The sequence below is a fragment of the Notothenia coriiceps genome, unplaced genomic scaffold (assembly GCF_000735185.1).
Source record: "Notothenia coriiceps isolate Sejong01 unplaced genomic scaffold, NC01 NC01_scaffold00037250, whole genome shotgun sequence".
In the NCBI taxonomy this organism is placed as follows: Eukaryota; Metazoa; Chordata; class Actinopteri; order Perciformes; family Nototheniidae; genus Notothenia; species Notothenia coriiceps.
In genome coordinates, this window is record NW_011369951.1 from 17,070,292 (window position 1) to 17,084,452 (window position 14,161).

Sequence of the window (14,161 nt, forward strand, 5' to 3'; positions counted from 1 at the left end):
ATACCAACACACAGAACATAAACTGTTTTTTCATATAGCGGTAAAGAATGAAATGAAGGAGGAGGTAAGAAAACCCCAAATAGTACCAACCTTTTGCTCTGGAGGACAGACAGATACAATTAAATTTGGTCCCACAAGTTAAAACGCTTTCATTGAATGGCATGAGTTATGCTTAGGGACTTGAGTTGCATAAATTATAGACATTTAACTGTTGACATGAACAAAACTGAAAACCATGAAAAGCATTTTGGCATTGGGAAACAACGAGAAATATACTGTTTTACCAGAAGGTGGCAGTATAGATGATTTAAAAGGCCACACTGCAGGTTCAGCGAATCCTTGAAAAACGCCACAGTGAAAAGTATGTTGCTAGAAAGTGAAACTTTAAACTCTTATTTTGCTTCTTTTGTATATTCATTCACTTTGGTTTATTTGAGCTAAAGACATTATAATGTGAGTGCTCCCCCAGGTCTTGATGGAGAAGAGCTGAAGTACAACAGTCTCCAATAAAGAAGATAATAAACCTGTTTTTACACACATGAAAATGTGCAACAAAGTATTATGACATAAGGATCATACTTGAAACAACATCCAAAATCCAAGAGGTTAAACGGTTCTACAATGTGTTTGAAATAGTTATTGTTTCTAACAACCTTTTGTTTAGACATGTGACTTTTACCACTTGCTTAAGGCAAATATATATAAAAAAGAGTCCTCAATAATTTCACTTTGCAACTAAAATAAATAAAGCCAGCATTGAAGAAGTATTTCCTTTGTCAGCTGGCTATTTTCACAAAGCTTCATAAAATAGATTAGTCCAAAAACATACACCTTTCCCTATAGTGTGGAAGATTATCTATATCCAGTATCTTCCTTTGATCAGAGTTGGACTGTGTTGTTCCTTTGCTGGCGTTTGACTGACCTGGCATGCACTGTCCAGCTTTGTGCATACTGGGAGGTTATTCTTGTTGGCATCTGTCTTCTGCTCCAATAATTTCTCCAAAAAAAAGGCACTAAAGGGACAGCTTATTGGCAAAGTCACATTATCGTTTTACAAAAATATGTACATTTTTCCAGAAAAGGCCAAAAGTGAGTGGTTTCTCTTAGAAACACACGTTGCATTTCTGCTTACTGTAATGGTTTTGGTCTCATTTTGAACCTGAATTCATTTATATTTCAGCTTGAACATCTGGATCCCACCACTCCCCATCTGAGACAGTTTCACTAAACATCACATAAACCGAGGTCCAGTGTTACCTTTTACTTTGAATAGCCTGGGTGGGGAAGCATTGACTTGGCTAGGGAAAAAAAAGTATTTATCTTTTCTTAACGATCCAGAATCAAATGCTAGGTCTCCTCGTCCCATAGGCACATCTGTTTTTGGGGAACATAGTATGTGAAATGGTAGCCCTTGCTGCAGCTCTTGATGCCACACTTGTAGGTGGAGCCTTTGCCTGTGGTGTCCCGACTGCGGCAGTACTTCAGCAAACATGGGTACCACTCCAGACGCAGGCTGTATGTGCAGAGACAGGGCTGCCACAAGTCTTTAGTAGAGTGACAGGCCTGAAAGCTGGGCGCCTCTGTTGTTTGAGGCAGGACCTCGAATATGGAGCCATCCACTCCTATAACACAGACACATGAGAGGCTTTATTATCAGAGCTATGGTGTTAAAAACAAAAGCAAGCTATCACAGAGTTGTGTGAATCGTTCTCTTTCGGATTTCACTCAATTAAACGCTGTATTGAACTGAAGGGGGCAAACAAAGTGGCTCAAAGGAGGGGAGATGGTGCAGTAAAAGGGGAGCTTTGTTATGCAAAGGAGACGCTACTGAGATTCCCTTCACTGATAATGGTGCAGAGTGCTTACTGAACCATGACCATCAACATTGTTTCCTCTGTAACAGTGCTGTCAGTGAACAAAAGCGCTGTCATAAGGATTCCCCTCAGCCTGGATAATTTGGACTTCATCACTATTAAGATATAAGATCCCACTGCTAAAGGGCCTTTTAAAACAAATAGTTAATGAAATGTTGTGTGAGGATTGTACAATCAGATCAGAATTCCTTTATATGTCATGCAAATCATGTCAAATATTATTTATCGGACTGTTTTGAGGGTAAAGTTAAAAGTGGGAGGTATTATCAGGAATGTCAAGAGACAGACAAACAAAGATAGCATGAGCAGTAATAGAGCCTTATCAACAAAAAGCCAGAGATAACAACTGCAGTAGTATCACTAAAAGTAAATGGAAAGAGGTGTTTGCCTGATAGAAATAGGAAAGATTGAGAGTGTCCGGGAGATAAAGAGTGTCATTTAAAGAGATATACAGTATGCTGTGGGGGTATAGGAGCGACAGAGAGAGAGAGGAAAAGAGACAATCATTTTGCTTCTGCTACTTTTAATGATAAACAAACTGAAGAGGACACTGACCTTTATCCAGCCAGTGTTTGACATCGGACTCCCTGGTGTAAATGGCCTCCCGGGCCTCGCTGCACATATTGTGAATGTGGGAGCTGAGTTGAGAGGCCTGACTTAAATTAACCGCGGCGCTCATCGTCAGCTGCTCCAGTCCTCTCCGCTCTTCCGCCAATCTGATGGCATGAGGATTTTTCTGAACAGGCAAAAAACATTATAAATATCCACATCTTCAGATACTCCGGACATTAAATTGCTCTTTTTAAAGCAGAAATGGAAATGTTATTTATAAAACACATCAATTTAGCTTGATGCCCTGACGTAATACCTGTCTGAGACGGGCCATTGACTCGCTCGGGATGATCTCATTGCGGCTAAGGCGAGAGATGAAGCACACGGCCTGGTATTGGTTCTGTCCTCTTTCTAGCTCGCCCAGGATCAGCGCTCTGAATATCTTCACATCCTGCAAGACATAAGGGATGAGAGATGACTTGCTGAACGGATAAACAGATGATTCCCAGAAGACATTGAGAAGTGATGCATGAAACTAGGTTATAATTACTTAGTGTTTATATGTGCCAGTTCAGACAGATTACAACAAATATTCCTTCCATCCCCGTACTTAGTGTAGCACTTTTCCAGACACTCAAAGTACTTCAACATGTGGAGTTCAAAGATGTTCCAACAACTGTCTGCTAAAACTAAAGAGGGGTTTATGTTAGCTACGCCCATAGAGCTTCATCTGACAGTTTGTTGATACTTTTTATATTGTCTGTAGGCCTGTGCAACGTTGCTACAGTCAAGCTCTGGTTATTTGAACTGTCAAATTAAGGCTTAGAATCTGTTTTTAGAGAAAATGATCAGACTTTCTCACATGTTGTAAAAGTCAGGAACATTTTACCACGTTGTTTTATGAGGAACTTTAGAAGTAGGAAAATACTGATAGTGGAGAGTTCCCAAAAAAAAGCTTGTTTCTGTTGGCAAGTGTGTGTGAGAGATATGGCGCAAAACCCAAGGCCATAAAGAGTTCTGTGCGGGGCATGCAATGCATGATGGGAAGCTCCGACTGTGGAGAGCAGAGCAGCAGACCTGTCCTCCCATTCATCAGACACCCCCCCTACCGGCTTCAGCTTGGAGACACACAGTTCCAAACACCCCTCCTCCGCTTTTCACACAGCCTTCTGAAGCAAACAGGCTACAGTTTGAAGGCTTCCACTCCCTGAGCAGGAGGCACTCTGGGATAGATAAACAGCCCACAGATAACCCCATTGAGTTCTCCTTAAGCTCCTCTGTCCCACTTCCTACATGCAGAAGTGTACATACTGGCAAGACAGCAATATAACCTGCCTTAAAGTGTTTATCTCTGTAGTTCTTTAAAGACTACTTTGCATGATCACAGGTTCCTCATTCTAACACCCACTTTTTCTAGGAAAAGAGTTTCTGGCAGGCGTACAATACAAGCATGGGTATGACACAAGACAATCATGCGATAGTGTTTGACCTTTGGAAAGCAAATGACTGAGCAAACATTGATTCACAGGCTTTATACGATAACAACTTCAGATGTTTGCCTCGATATCCCTGTGAGATGCTCAGTGTATTAAAGCTTAGACTACAGTTGCAATGAAATACTGTAAATGTTGCCATGCTGACATACTATGATAATAACCAAGTACACCTTTTTAAAAAATAAATAAAAAACAAAGTGATTAGAGAGAATGTCAAGACTACAGAAGGCATGATTATTACACCTCGAACACAGTGAGATGCAATGAAGGCGGAGTACAATGTCGACAGAGAGACGGCTAAGAGGGCCATTTCTCCTCAAGTGTAGGGAGAAGCAGAGGCCACAACTTCAGGACCTCCCATATTGCAGACACATGGCGCTACGCTGGGACACTGAGTGTACATGCGTTTGTGTGTAGGCAGAGAGAAGACAGGGGGAAGGCATTTGTGTCAGCCACATAGATTTGCCCCAGGGCTCTCTGGGTAATTATAGAGAAACAGAGTAGCTCCACCAACTCTGCTTCTTTGAATGTTACTCAATGGAAAAGTGTAGGCGCTGAGATCTCCTCCTCCTCTGTTGTCATTATGTGTCCATATTAATGATTGTCTTTCTTTACTGCCCTGTTCTAGGATTTTGGCCAAAAAGGGCAAAGGGAGAGCAAAAGTGCTTAGGCTACTGTGGCAACAACGTTTTTGTAATGCAACTATCTGTAACTGAAAAATATTAAGACATTTATTTTGGAAATGCACTTAGGCCTACTTGTATTTGATCACTCAAGTCTGTTAGCTTAATATAAAGCCAAAGCCAGCAGTCCACTAGCTTAGTTAGCTTAGCATAAAGAACGCTAACAACAAGCTAGCCCTGCTCTGTCCAAAATTAACTACATCTGCCTACGATTGCCTCTAGTCTAAGCTCACACATTGGGATATCATATCTTGTTTGTTTGATTTTGAATTAGAAAACTCTGATTGCAAATATGACAATTTGGGGTTTCAATCTTCCCATATATCACTTTGGATACTCAAACTACTCATTTAATTATACGGGTAGTAGGCCTACTGAATAAAAGTCTAAATATAATATTTGTCTCTAGCCATTTGTTAGAAATGTAGTGTAACCGTAGACTTTAAATGGTGATAACAAACCAGAGTTGATATCTTAGCGGTTTAGGTGCTGCCGAGATAATAATCAGCATGGCTTCTAAAAGCAAAAAGAGTAATAACAATGACATCATCTCCACATCTCCATCCAGACAGAAGCTGCTGGATTCAACTGTTTGTTTGGACAAGACTGGCCTCACTTCTGCCTGCCTGAAACCAGCACTGGCACATGCACACACTGACTCACTTGTGCAGACAGATTTAAAAGAAAACGCAGCAAGAGTGATTTGTGATGAAAAAAAAGGGTTCTAACCAGTTGTGATGTGATGGCAGGAAGCATTTTAACACCAAGAAATAATGAGTATGGAACTGACAACAGGTGGCTCTTTAAAAATCTGCCAAGTAAGTCAGGGAATAATGCAAACTGCTGATGGGGGAATATACTGGTACCGTTTGACTGACAGAAGATATGACACATATGAGAGGCAAGTGTGAAGCTCCTGTGGGATATCAGTAGGGGTAACCTATGGTATCCAGAGCCTGCTTCATCTCTAGTATGGGTATACATAAAGAATCTATCAAATGTTGCTCAAAAGTCTCATATTACAAAACAGGAGACAATAAAATGTTGGTGACACGTCTGAATAGGAAAATACACGTTGGCCTGCTAGTGCTCTAAAATGAGTAAGGCCACTAAAATGTAACTACTCCTTTAAGAAGTGAAGCTTATACCAGGCCAACATAAAATGTAAGGTTTGCAGACCAACATTTAGAGAAAATCACAAGGTGCGGACACTAAGAATTAAAAGGCGTGACATTTCCCAATCCTGAAAAACGCGGGTAATGCCATAATAAAAAAGGACAGCAAAGCCTTGAGTTTTCTACCAACCAAAGCAGTGTAAATGTCAGAATGGCTATAAATAATCCACACAAGTACAGATTCCTAAGCATTGCTCCTTGACACCCGGGACTTAGTCCAATTGCAGACAAACTACCACTGGCTGTAAGCCAAACACAAGTCTGTATTCATGCAAGCTTACTAGTGGGTCATACTAAGACCTGTTAAAACAGGAGAGAGGTGGGGAGCTGTTTCATTGGTGATTACCTTTGGTAGGCAAGGTTATTTAAGAGGTGCACAAAAGCCTATTCAGACACTGAAAGGATGCCATTTACAGTGAACATTCTCAGTCACTGTAGCAGTAACCCAGCAAGCCTAAAACATTCTCTTCACAGAGGACAAACCTGGTTAACTTGCTGTGAAAATTAGAGCTTTGTAAAGCCTTAAACAGAAAAAAATTAAGTTATTTTTTCTATGTATGCCCTGTAGCTAAGAGCAGTTTATCCCAGTAAAAGGACTACTGCAAGACATGTAAATCTCAATTTGAGAGTAAACCAACTGTGCCAATTTACACTTGCATGCACGGATGGACATTCAAGCACACACACTCACACAAACAAACATTAGTGCCAGTAGCTATTCCCCTGTGCAGAAGGCCCTTCCTGTTTTCCAATCCCCTCTAAGACCCTGTCTGTTGATAAGGCTGATGGCAAGCTGGGGTGGACTGTTGGTCAGCCACGCTCTGATGAGTCATTTGGGATCACTGTGGGTATATGTATGGCTATTTGAGTTGGTCTTGTTCCAAGCAAAATGTAAGAGCAGGCAGCAAAAACCTCACATTTAAAAAAAGATTGCTTAAAACTAGATTTGTCTTTTATGACTTTTTCTTAGTCAACAGCTACAAACCTTGCAGAATAAATCTAGAATGTTAATATTAAAGCTTACTGTTTCAGCATGAACCTGGCTTCCAGTATTCCCTATGGTCCATATTTGTAGAGACACAAGTGTTGAAATGTTGTGTTTACTTTTAGGAACCATAACCTGCCTAAATGGCTCTAACTCTTCTTTAAAAACAACTTACGGATTTACCATTTAAGGTGATGGGGAGGATATTTTTCTTTGTGCATGAGGGGAGGCCTGTCACACAGGTGTAGGCAGGGATTAAAGCTCATGTTTGGAGACACAGGGAGAGCGGGTGAGACGGACTCACACAGACAAAAGGAGTTGAGAAAAGCCGCTGAAGTAAGAAATGCTTGAGTTGAAGCTAATTACATAGGCTCCAAAGGCAGGAATGTGGAGTCACATTTGGGGCTGGTCACACCTGGCTGACCAAAAAGCAAACCAATTAGAAAACAGTGTCAGTGAATGGACCATATAAACACTGGAGGCCACGTAAAGAAAGGTGTTCCCCTTGGTCATCCTGACAGCAATGGAAGGTAACTTACTACAGCCAGAAAAACTCCAACAGCCTCTAATCTGTAAAAGTCTACAAACCTGTGCAAAATACAGTATACAGAACAAACTATTCATTCACACAGAATCTGGTTACAATTATCCAGACAAACTGTTTATGGAGACTGTGCATTCAGGAAACGCGAGGGACACAAACAGTGAGTGCTAACATGGAAGGAAATGAGGCAGATAGATAAGGCATAAACAATAGAGAGGACTGCAGCTCTATTCAGCATCTAACCATTGTCCCACAGCTTGCATATCCTGTTGCAGGGGACACATCAGCTATGTAATGAGAAGCCTCATTAGTTGTATAAGGCAAATATTCAATTAATTTGGTATTTTTTTAAGTTTATGCTAGTATGCTTAAACAAACCCAACAAAACCCCAATTAAAATGTTATTCTTACATTTAAATTGTCGAAAAAACCAGCGGGTCGTTTTGTAGACACTGTGACCTTTTTTTCTTACATGAAAACAAAGCACCCTGATGCTGATTGCTATAGTATCCTTAAAAATCCTTTGATCCCTTTATTTTCTAACGCGTTTGGCTCTTTTTCATAACTATAACAATAGAAACTGTGTATTATGACTGGAAAAGTAACACAAGAGCAGTTTATATTACAAGAAAAGGGATGATGTAACACCTATAAGTAAGACCATCCCAGGTGTAGACCCTTAAACATTGAGCACCAGAATAGACTGACACAAGGGTTGCATAGTGAAGTCAAACAATAAATCAGTCTAAAACTCACGAGGCCAAGACAGCCAAAAGGTCACAGCCATGGATTTGACAAAAGGACATTTCAGGACACTGGAAACAGAACAGAAGCGTTGGCAGGGGAAACACTTTGTTGGCTTTTTCGTTGCCAACTGCAATCTTAAAACCTCTGAGGTAGCTTGAAATGATCTCAACTATGCACAGTGCAGGCCACAACTGCCGACTCATTGCTGTTGCCAAAGCACCATGCAGTCCACTGTCCTTCTTGAAAAATAAAAAAAGAGGTCGATGCTACGTCCTCTATCTCTGCTTCTCTGTGGGGATTGGACGTTTTTTTCTTTATCAGCAGCATTTCAGACAAACATCTGGCCTGCTGGCGGGAGGAGGATAAAGGATAAAGACATCAACAGTGGCAGAGGGGCCAAGAGAGGCCAAAGGGGGCCCATGCGGGGCCTTGAACGGCCATTGCCAGGCTACAGAAGAAGCCATTTTCCTGGGATTCAGAGTCAACAGGGAACCAAGGTGGCTAGGAGAAATAAGTGGGTTTTTAAAAAAATTAAAATTAAATGGTCTACTTAAAGAAACAGAAATGGTATAAAAAGCCAATAAAAAAACCTTTATGTACTCAAATTTCAAGTAACATGTCAAGAAAGTAAAATTAACAAACAGTGCAATTTGAGTTACACAATCTTCCACAATAAAAAGAGCTGTTGCTTGTAAAAGGAAACTTATTAGGAGTTTTGGGCTTCTATGGTACATTGAGAGTCGAAGACAAACGTAATATCTGAGCATTAATTGGAATAAAACTGATCTATTTTGAGTTGAGTATCATTTTCTCACCAAGATGATAACAGTGCTTGTTGGTGACTCACAGTGACCTTTCACAACCTTATATGGCTGAGTGTAACATTAATGTTCTCCTATGCTGTTTCCTCAACGGTGTTTGGAGCAACAACATATCCTGAAAGAGGTGACACTTATCTGTAAAAAACACATACAAGTTATTGCAAGTGACAAAGTGGGTTGGTGTTTCAGAGTTGAGTGAGATCCAAGGTGTGGCAGCCAAAAAGAACCAAAACAAAGTAAGGCATAATGTAGTGACTTCCCTGCACCAAATTGTAAATGATGTACAGTACTTGTCATCAGGGAATAACAACCAGCAGTTGCTTCAATTGGCAAACCCCTGCATTTCCCACACTAACAAAAATGAACAAGATGGATTGCCAGCAAGCCTCCCACACAGGAAAGTTTGCCTAATAGCTAACAAAGGCAAATAAAAAGTGAACAATTTCAACATGTGGAGGCTGTGAAAGAACGGACTTCTACCAAAATGGATCACAGACACTGTACTGCATATCCCAAAGGTAGGGCACAAAGAAAGGCCAAACAACCTGCCTCCCCACCCCCAACTCTACTCCTGTGTTTGGCATAGCGCACAAGGGTGTGTGAAGAATCTCTAGTTCATTCTTCCAGTTAGGCGTATCCATAAAGCCTCTGTGCTTTGAAGACAATCAGAATATAATATACACAAGAGCAAACTGACCTGAGGCCCCTGGTTGAAACACAGCCTTGATTGTAAGGCTGAAATTAAGTGAGAATCAGGAAACTGCTGGCAAGCTTGTTTTCACCAAGGTGCCATTGTTTACAAAACCCAGACTCATTTATCATGATGGTGTGAGATAGTGAGTGTCAAGGGGCCTCCAATATGTCTTGCTCCCATGGCCCATCAGCATATAAGGGATCACTCTGATGCCATACACTGATATGGATACATTTAGAACTACAGCCATGAAAGTACTCACCAAAGAGGTTTGATGTTGCTTTATGGAAAGCAATAACAAAGCTTTCGAAAACATTGGTCTTACTTTAAGTTGTAAAGCTTTAGTGGCTTATGCACCCCACTTACAAGACTGTTTGAAAATGAACTGAATACACTTGTGTTGATGGAAAACGTTCCAAATTCAAACAGCCTTTTCAAATTATTCTGCAAAAGATTAACTAAATATTTACAGATTTATTTGTATTTACATTAATTAAAACAGATTTAAAATATTAAAGCTCTCCTTACAAATGTTTTATTATAGAGCCAAGGTGCATGTAACTAGATGCACAAGGATGTGCATCATTGCTTCCCAGAGACTAAACCTTTTTCAAGTCTTACTCAGCCGAGAGGCCTGTGAAGTCACTCACATTCCTGCATTGATCAAACCCACTAGTTAGACATGAAAGCAAGACACACGAGTACACGCTGATTAGACTCTCTAAAAAGTTTCTACATCTGGAAAGACCAAAAACAGCCTCTCAAAAAATGCGAGACATTTCCCTTGGATTAAACTCCAAGACAGGGTTTATGTTCAGCTCAAGGTCTGAGTTAGACCATAAATTGTAGAAGTGGTTGCTGAAAAAAAGAAATCTGTACTGAATCAGCAAACTTCAGAGGAACTGTCTATTCAAGCCTTCAACAGCACATCTGATTGTCCTCATGTTAAAAAAAAATGTGTACACTGACATTGAGCATGTCATCAGGATATCACTGAACTGCAAACATCTTGCTGCAATTTAAATCATTTAAGTTGGCTGTAAAAACTTCACTGTGATACCAGATAGGGATGAAATACAGAAATCACTAACAAGTCCCTAAAGATTTAAACAAGTTTAGCAACCTACACATGCAGAATACATATAGAATGATAAACTCCTTCCCATGATGCTTTCTCTTGCAAATCAATTAGAAAATCACTGTCCTTTAGTGGTTTGAATTTAATAGACAACATTATCTACATGTTGTGATTTCTCAACATGAAGGAGGTGGGATGAGCACAAACCGCTACACCACATCATCTTTTCCATATGTCTGCATGCCTTCAGAGCAAATGTAACCCTAGTAAAATCACAGTGTGGCTGATTCTCATTGTGATTCATTGCTTGGATAAGGTTGACTAAACTTCCTTCTCACATCCAGGAGAAAAAGTCCAGCAGTGTCTAATGACTCTAGCATTTACCATCCCATCCTATATTGATTATTCAAAAAGCAGAAAGGAGGAAGACGGCTGCTGTCTGATCATTATTTAATTAAATCCTGGATGATACAAATGACCTCATTGCATCTCAGTTTAAGAAGGTTAATAAAAAGTAACAGAAATAATTCATAAACCTGTACAGTACCTATCCGCCATTGACTGTAAAGTTCATTATGAATCTCCAGTGTTTAACATCCCTGTTAAAATGCTCTTCTTGCCATATGTGCTCATCTGGACTATATATTCATGGCAGCTGGAAGTGACAGCTCATCCAACTTTCCATAAATCTTGGAGATACTGCACAAGAGCTGAATGAAAACCATATGAATACGAATTTGAGGAGAGAGCAGGAAGAAGTGAGCAAGAGACAGAGAGGGGAACAGGGGGACCAAGAGACAGAAAGAGAAAGAGGGGGGGGCGGGGAGGCCAACCTACAACTGGAACAGATAAATCAGACAGCGGAAAAGTAAAGTGATCTAAGAGGTTTAATACAATAAACAAAACCATATGTGCAGATGTATGTGGGACTGTGTGTGTGCATGCGTGAAGGGACTCAGCATCACAGGGTGCCTCCACCACCGAGAAAACGCTCTCTCCTCACAGATCAGTGTATGTCTCTTTATATTGGTGTGTCACCAATGATTGGGGGCGACGGCCTCTTCTCTTTCAACTCTAAATTAGCTGTTTTGGTTAGTGAACCAGACTTGCAGATCAAAAAGGTCAGACATGCCCATTTAATCCTGGTAAATCTCCCCCTTCACATCTCGCCAGCCTGTCAGCTTCTGTGTGACAGCAACCATCACAGACACATGCCTTTGCTCTGTGCGCCTCCGTGAATCTCCCCCACCCTCGCTCACAGCAGTTGTAGTTTTTCTTTCAGGACTGACATTTATGTGTCCCAGAGTAGTCATTGTCAACACAGTGAAACAGTGTCATCTTTCCAAAAATCGTGGATGTAGTGCTGGTCAGGGAGAGATTCTTGATCTGATCGTCTACTTTTAAGAATGCTAAATACAGCCACTGATAATCAGCTCGCGGCTGGACTCGTCAGCAGCAGGGGTTTTAAGGTCACTTGGGAGTTTGGACATCTACATCTGAGGAGCAGCAGCTGTCTTGACCTCTGTGAAACTCAAGCTGAGATGGAAAAATATAAATTTAGTAAGTTCTACTTAAGTTTGTGTACAAGTGACAGTGTATGCTCCAGGCAGGTTAGGATCTCAGGATGTTTTTCTTCAAGCTTCAGATTTGGACCCACATTCTTCCCTAGAGGCAACAATTTAGCTTGACCCAAGAGGCCATTGTCGTTACCTTATTTGTCAGCCTTGATGGGATATAGATTTATTGCTGATTTCTTAGATAACCAAAATAAAGAAATCATAAGGTGTCAAGGAAAAGCTCATATAGGCCTACTCCTACCTATCACACTTTTTGGGGGGCTATAGACCTCACCCTTATGGACATGACTTAGGCTTAGGGAATTTGGTGATGTGAAACGTTCATACACCATTCAGATTTTCGAGTCTCAATTAGGTGAAATTGTTTCATGAATCAAATTAAAACAGTGCTTCCCAAAGTGAATGACCACAAACCATTCTTGAGGTCTTGAGGAGTTCCCCAAGTCCCCAAAAAACGGGTCATGTCATCTTGGAGTTTGCCTTATTTTAAGGATGATCAAGAATGGCTCTAAAAAAACTTCCTATAAGTGACTTAGAAGTATAACTTCCCTATTTCGTTTTTTGATAGAAAATGTAAAGCACAAGAAACACTAATGTGTCCCATACTTCATTTGGGTTAATAAGAATTGGGATCAGTTTGAATAAGTTCTGGGTCTATCTAAAAAGGACAGTTCACCGGGGGTCTCACAACTAATATAGAACACGTCCCATCAAGGCACAACAGCGTGTATTTTGAGTTGTAAACAGGACCACCTCTCACCTGTTTGAAGTCCGCCACAAAAGTGATGAGTGCCCCGTCTCCCTGCTTGAATTCGACTGATATCAAATCTCTCTCAATGTCCGCCTCCAAAACCTCCTCGGTCACCAGCCCGTCAGCGAGCCGGACCCGGACCCTCAGCTCGGAGCACAGTCCCACCGCCACCAGCAGCACCAGGGCGCAGATCCGGGTCAGTATCCGAACTGAAGCCACAGAGACGCAACTCGCAAACATACCCAAAATGCGCAAAACTGAACACGACAGATGAAAAAACCGCGGCGAAATCCAAAGATCTGCGTTCATATCCCCTAACTATTTTCTTTGATTTTTATTTAAAGTCGTTTCTTTCATTTTCAAACTATAGATCGCATGTCGCACTTCCATATGGTCCACTGTGTGCAAGTTGTTTCCAGTATCACAAGTACGCTCATGAAAATGGATAGGTTCTTAACTAAAATCTCTGCTTCTCACTTCTGGGATCCCAGGTCACTTCCATTGAAAGTGTCTCGCTCCAGCGTTGTTGATAAGATCATGCGCATTTCAGTTTGCTCTCCGTACTACAGCCGATGATCGCACACGTTGCTTCTCTTTCGGCTTTGTGTTGATATTCCCGTCACCGCTTTTTCCTACTTCTGCAATTCATGCAGTCCCGTCACTTCCTATCCGTTGGTATCCCACTGCTTGCTTGGCCTCCAAACTTTCTGTTTTGTGAGAGAGTGAGCACAGGGATGGTAGTAAACTCTTAAAGCCATACCACCCTCTGAAAACGTTGCCCATCCCCCTAAGGCCTCATGTGATCCCCCTGCTCTCCAGCAAGCAGGCTTAACTAATAACACCCCCAACAATTATAACAAAGGTGTTGTTGGGATTTGTAAATCATAGCTCTGTGGATGTTGTTCTTGTCATGTAGAGATAAATAAAAGGCTGGGCAAACTACCTGCTGCTCATTGTAAACAAACAATAGTAACTTAAACATTATTATAAAAATATTTGTAGGGTATACAATTTTTTAAGTTCACAAACCCTTTCATATCAATATAAATAGTTTGTTTTACGGAGGAAAACTTTGATTAAACACATATTTTTTGCATATCATATATTGTGGTTATTTGCATCACATATGTGTGAATTTGAGGCGGTACTACAGTTTACCATCTTCAGGATTGATTATCTTAATT

The 14,161-nt window shown here is 40.8% G+C and overlaps 1 protein-coding gene across 1 annotated transcript; it reads right to left on the reverse strand.

Annotated features, from left to right (window-relative positions):
- Positions 1-1,034: 1,034 nt before the first annotated feature.
- Positions 1,035-13,688, reverse strand: oafa (OAF homolog a (Drosophila)). The gene is made up of 4 exons (XM_010796540.1): positions 12,987-13,688; positions 2,743-2,877; positions 2,430-2,610; positions 1,035-1,622 (listed from the first exon to the last, which is right to left on the reverse strand). The coding sequence occupies exons 1-4, from the start codon at positions 13,284-13,286 to the stop codon at positions 1,348-1,350; spliced, it is 891 nt and encodes a 296-aa protein (XP_010794842.1). The 5' UTR covers positions 13,287-13,688; the 3' UTR covers positions 1,035-1,347.
- Positions 13,689-14,161: the final 473 nt, after the last annotated feature.

Coding starts and splice junctions, on each gene's coding strand:
- oafa (XM_010796540.1), bottom strand. CDS start 13,286: ATGAACGCAGATCTTTGGATTTCGCCGCGGTTTTTTCATCTGTCGTGT. Junction 2,878..12,986: donor TTGTGGCGGACTTCAAACAG/GTGAGAGGTGGT, acceptor TATGTCTTGCAG/GATGTGAAGATATTCAGAGC. Junction 1,623..2,429: donor CAAACACTGGCTGGATAAAG/GTCAGTGTCCTC, acceptor TCTGTGTTATAG/GAGTGGATGGCTCCATATTC.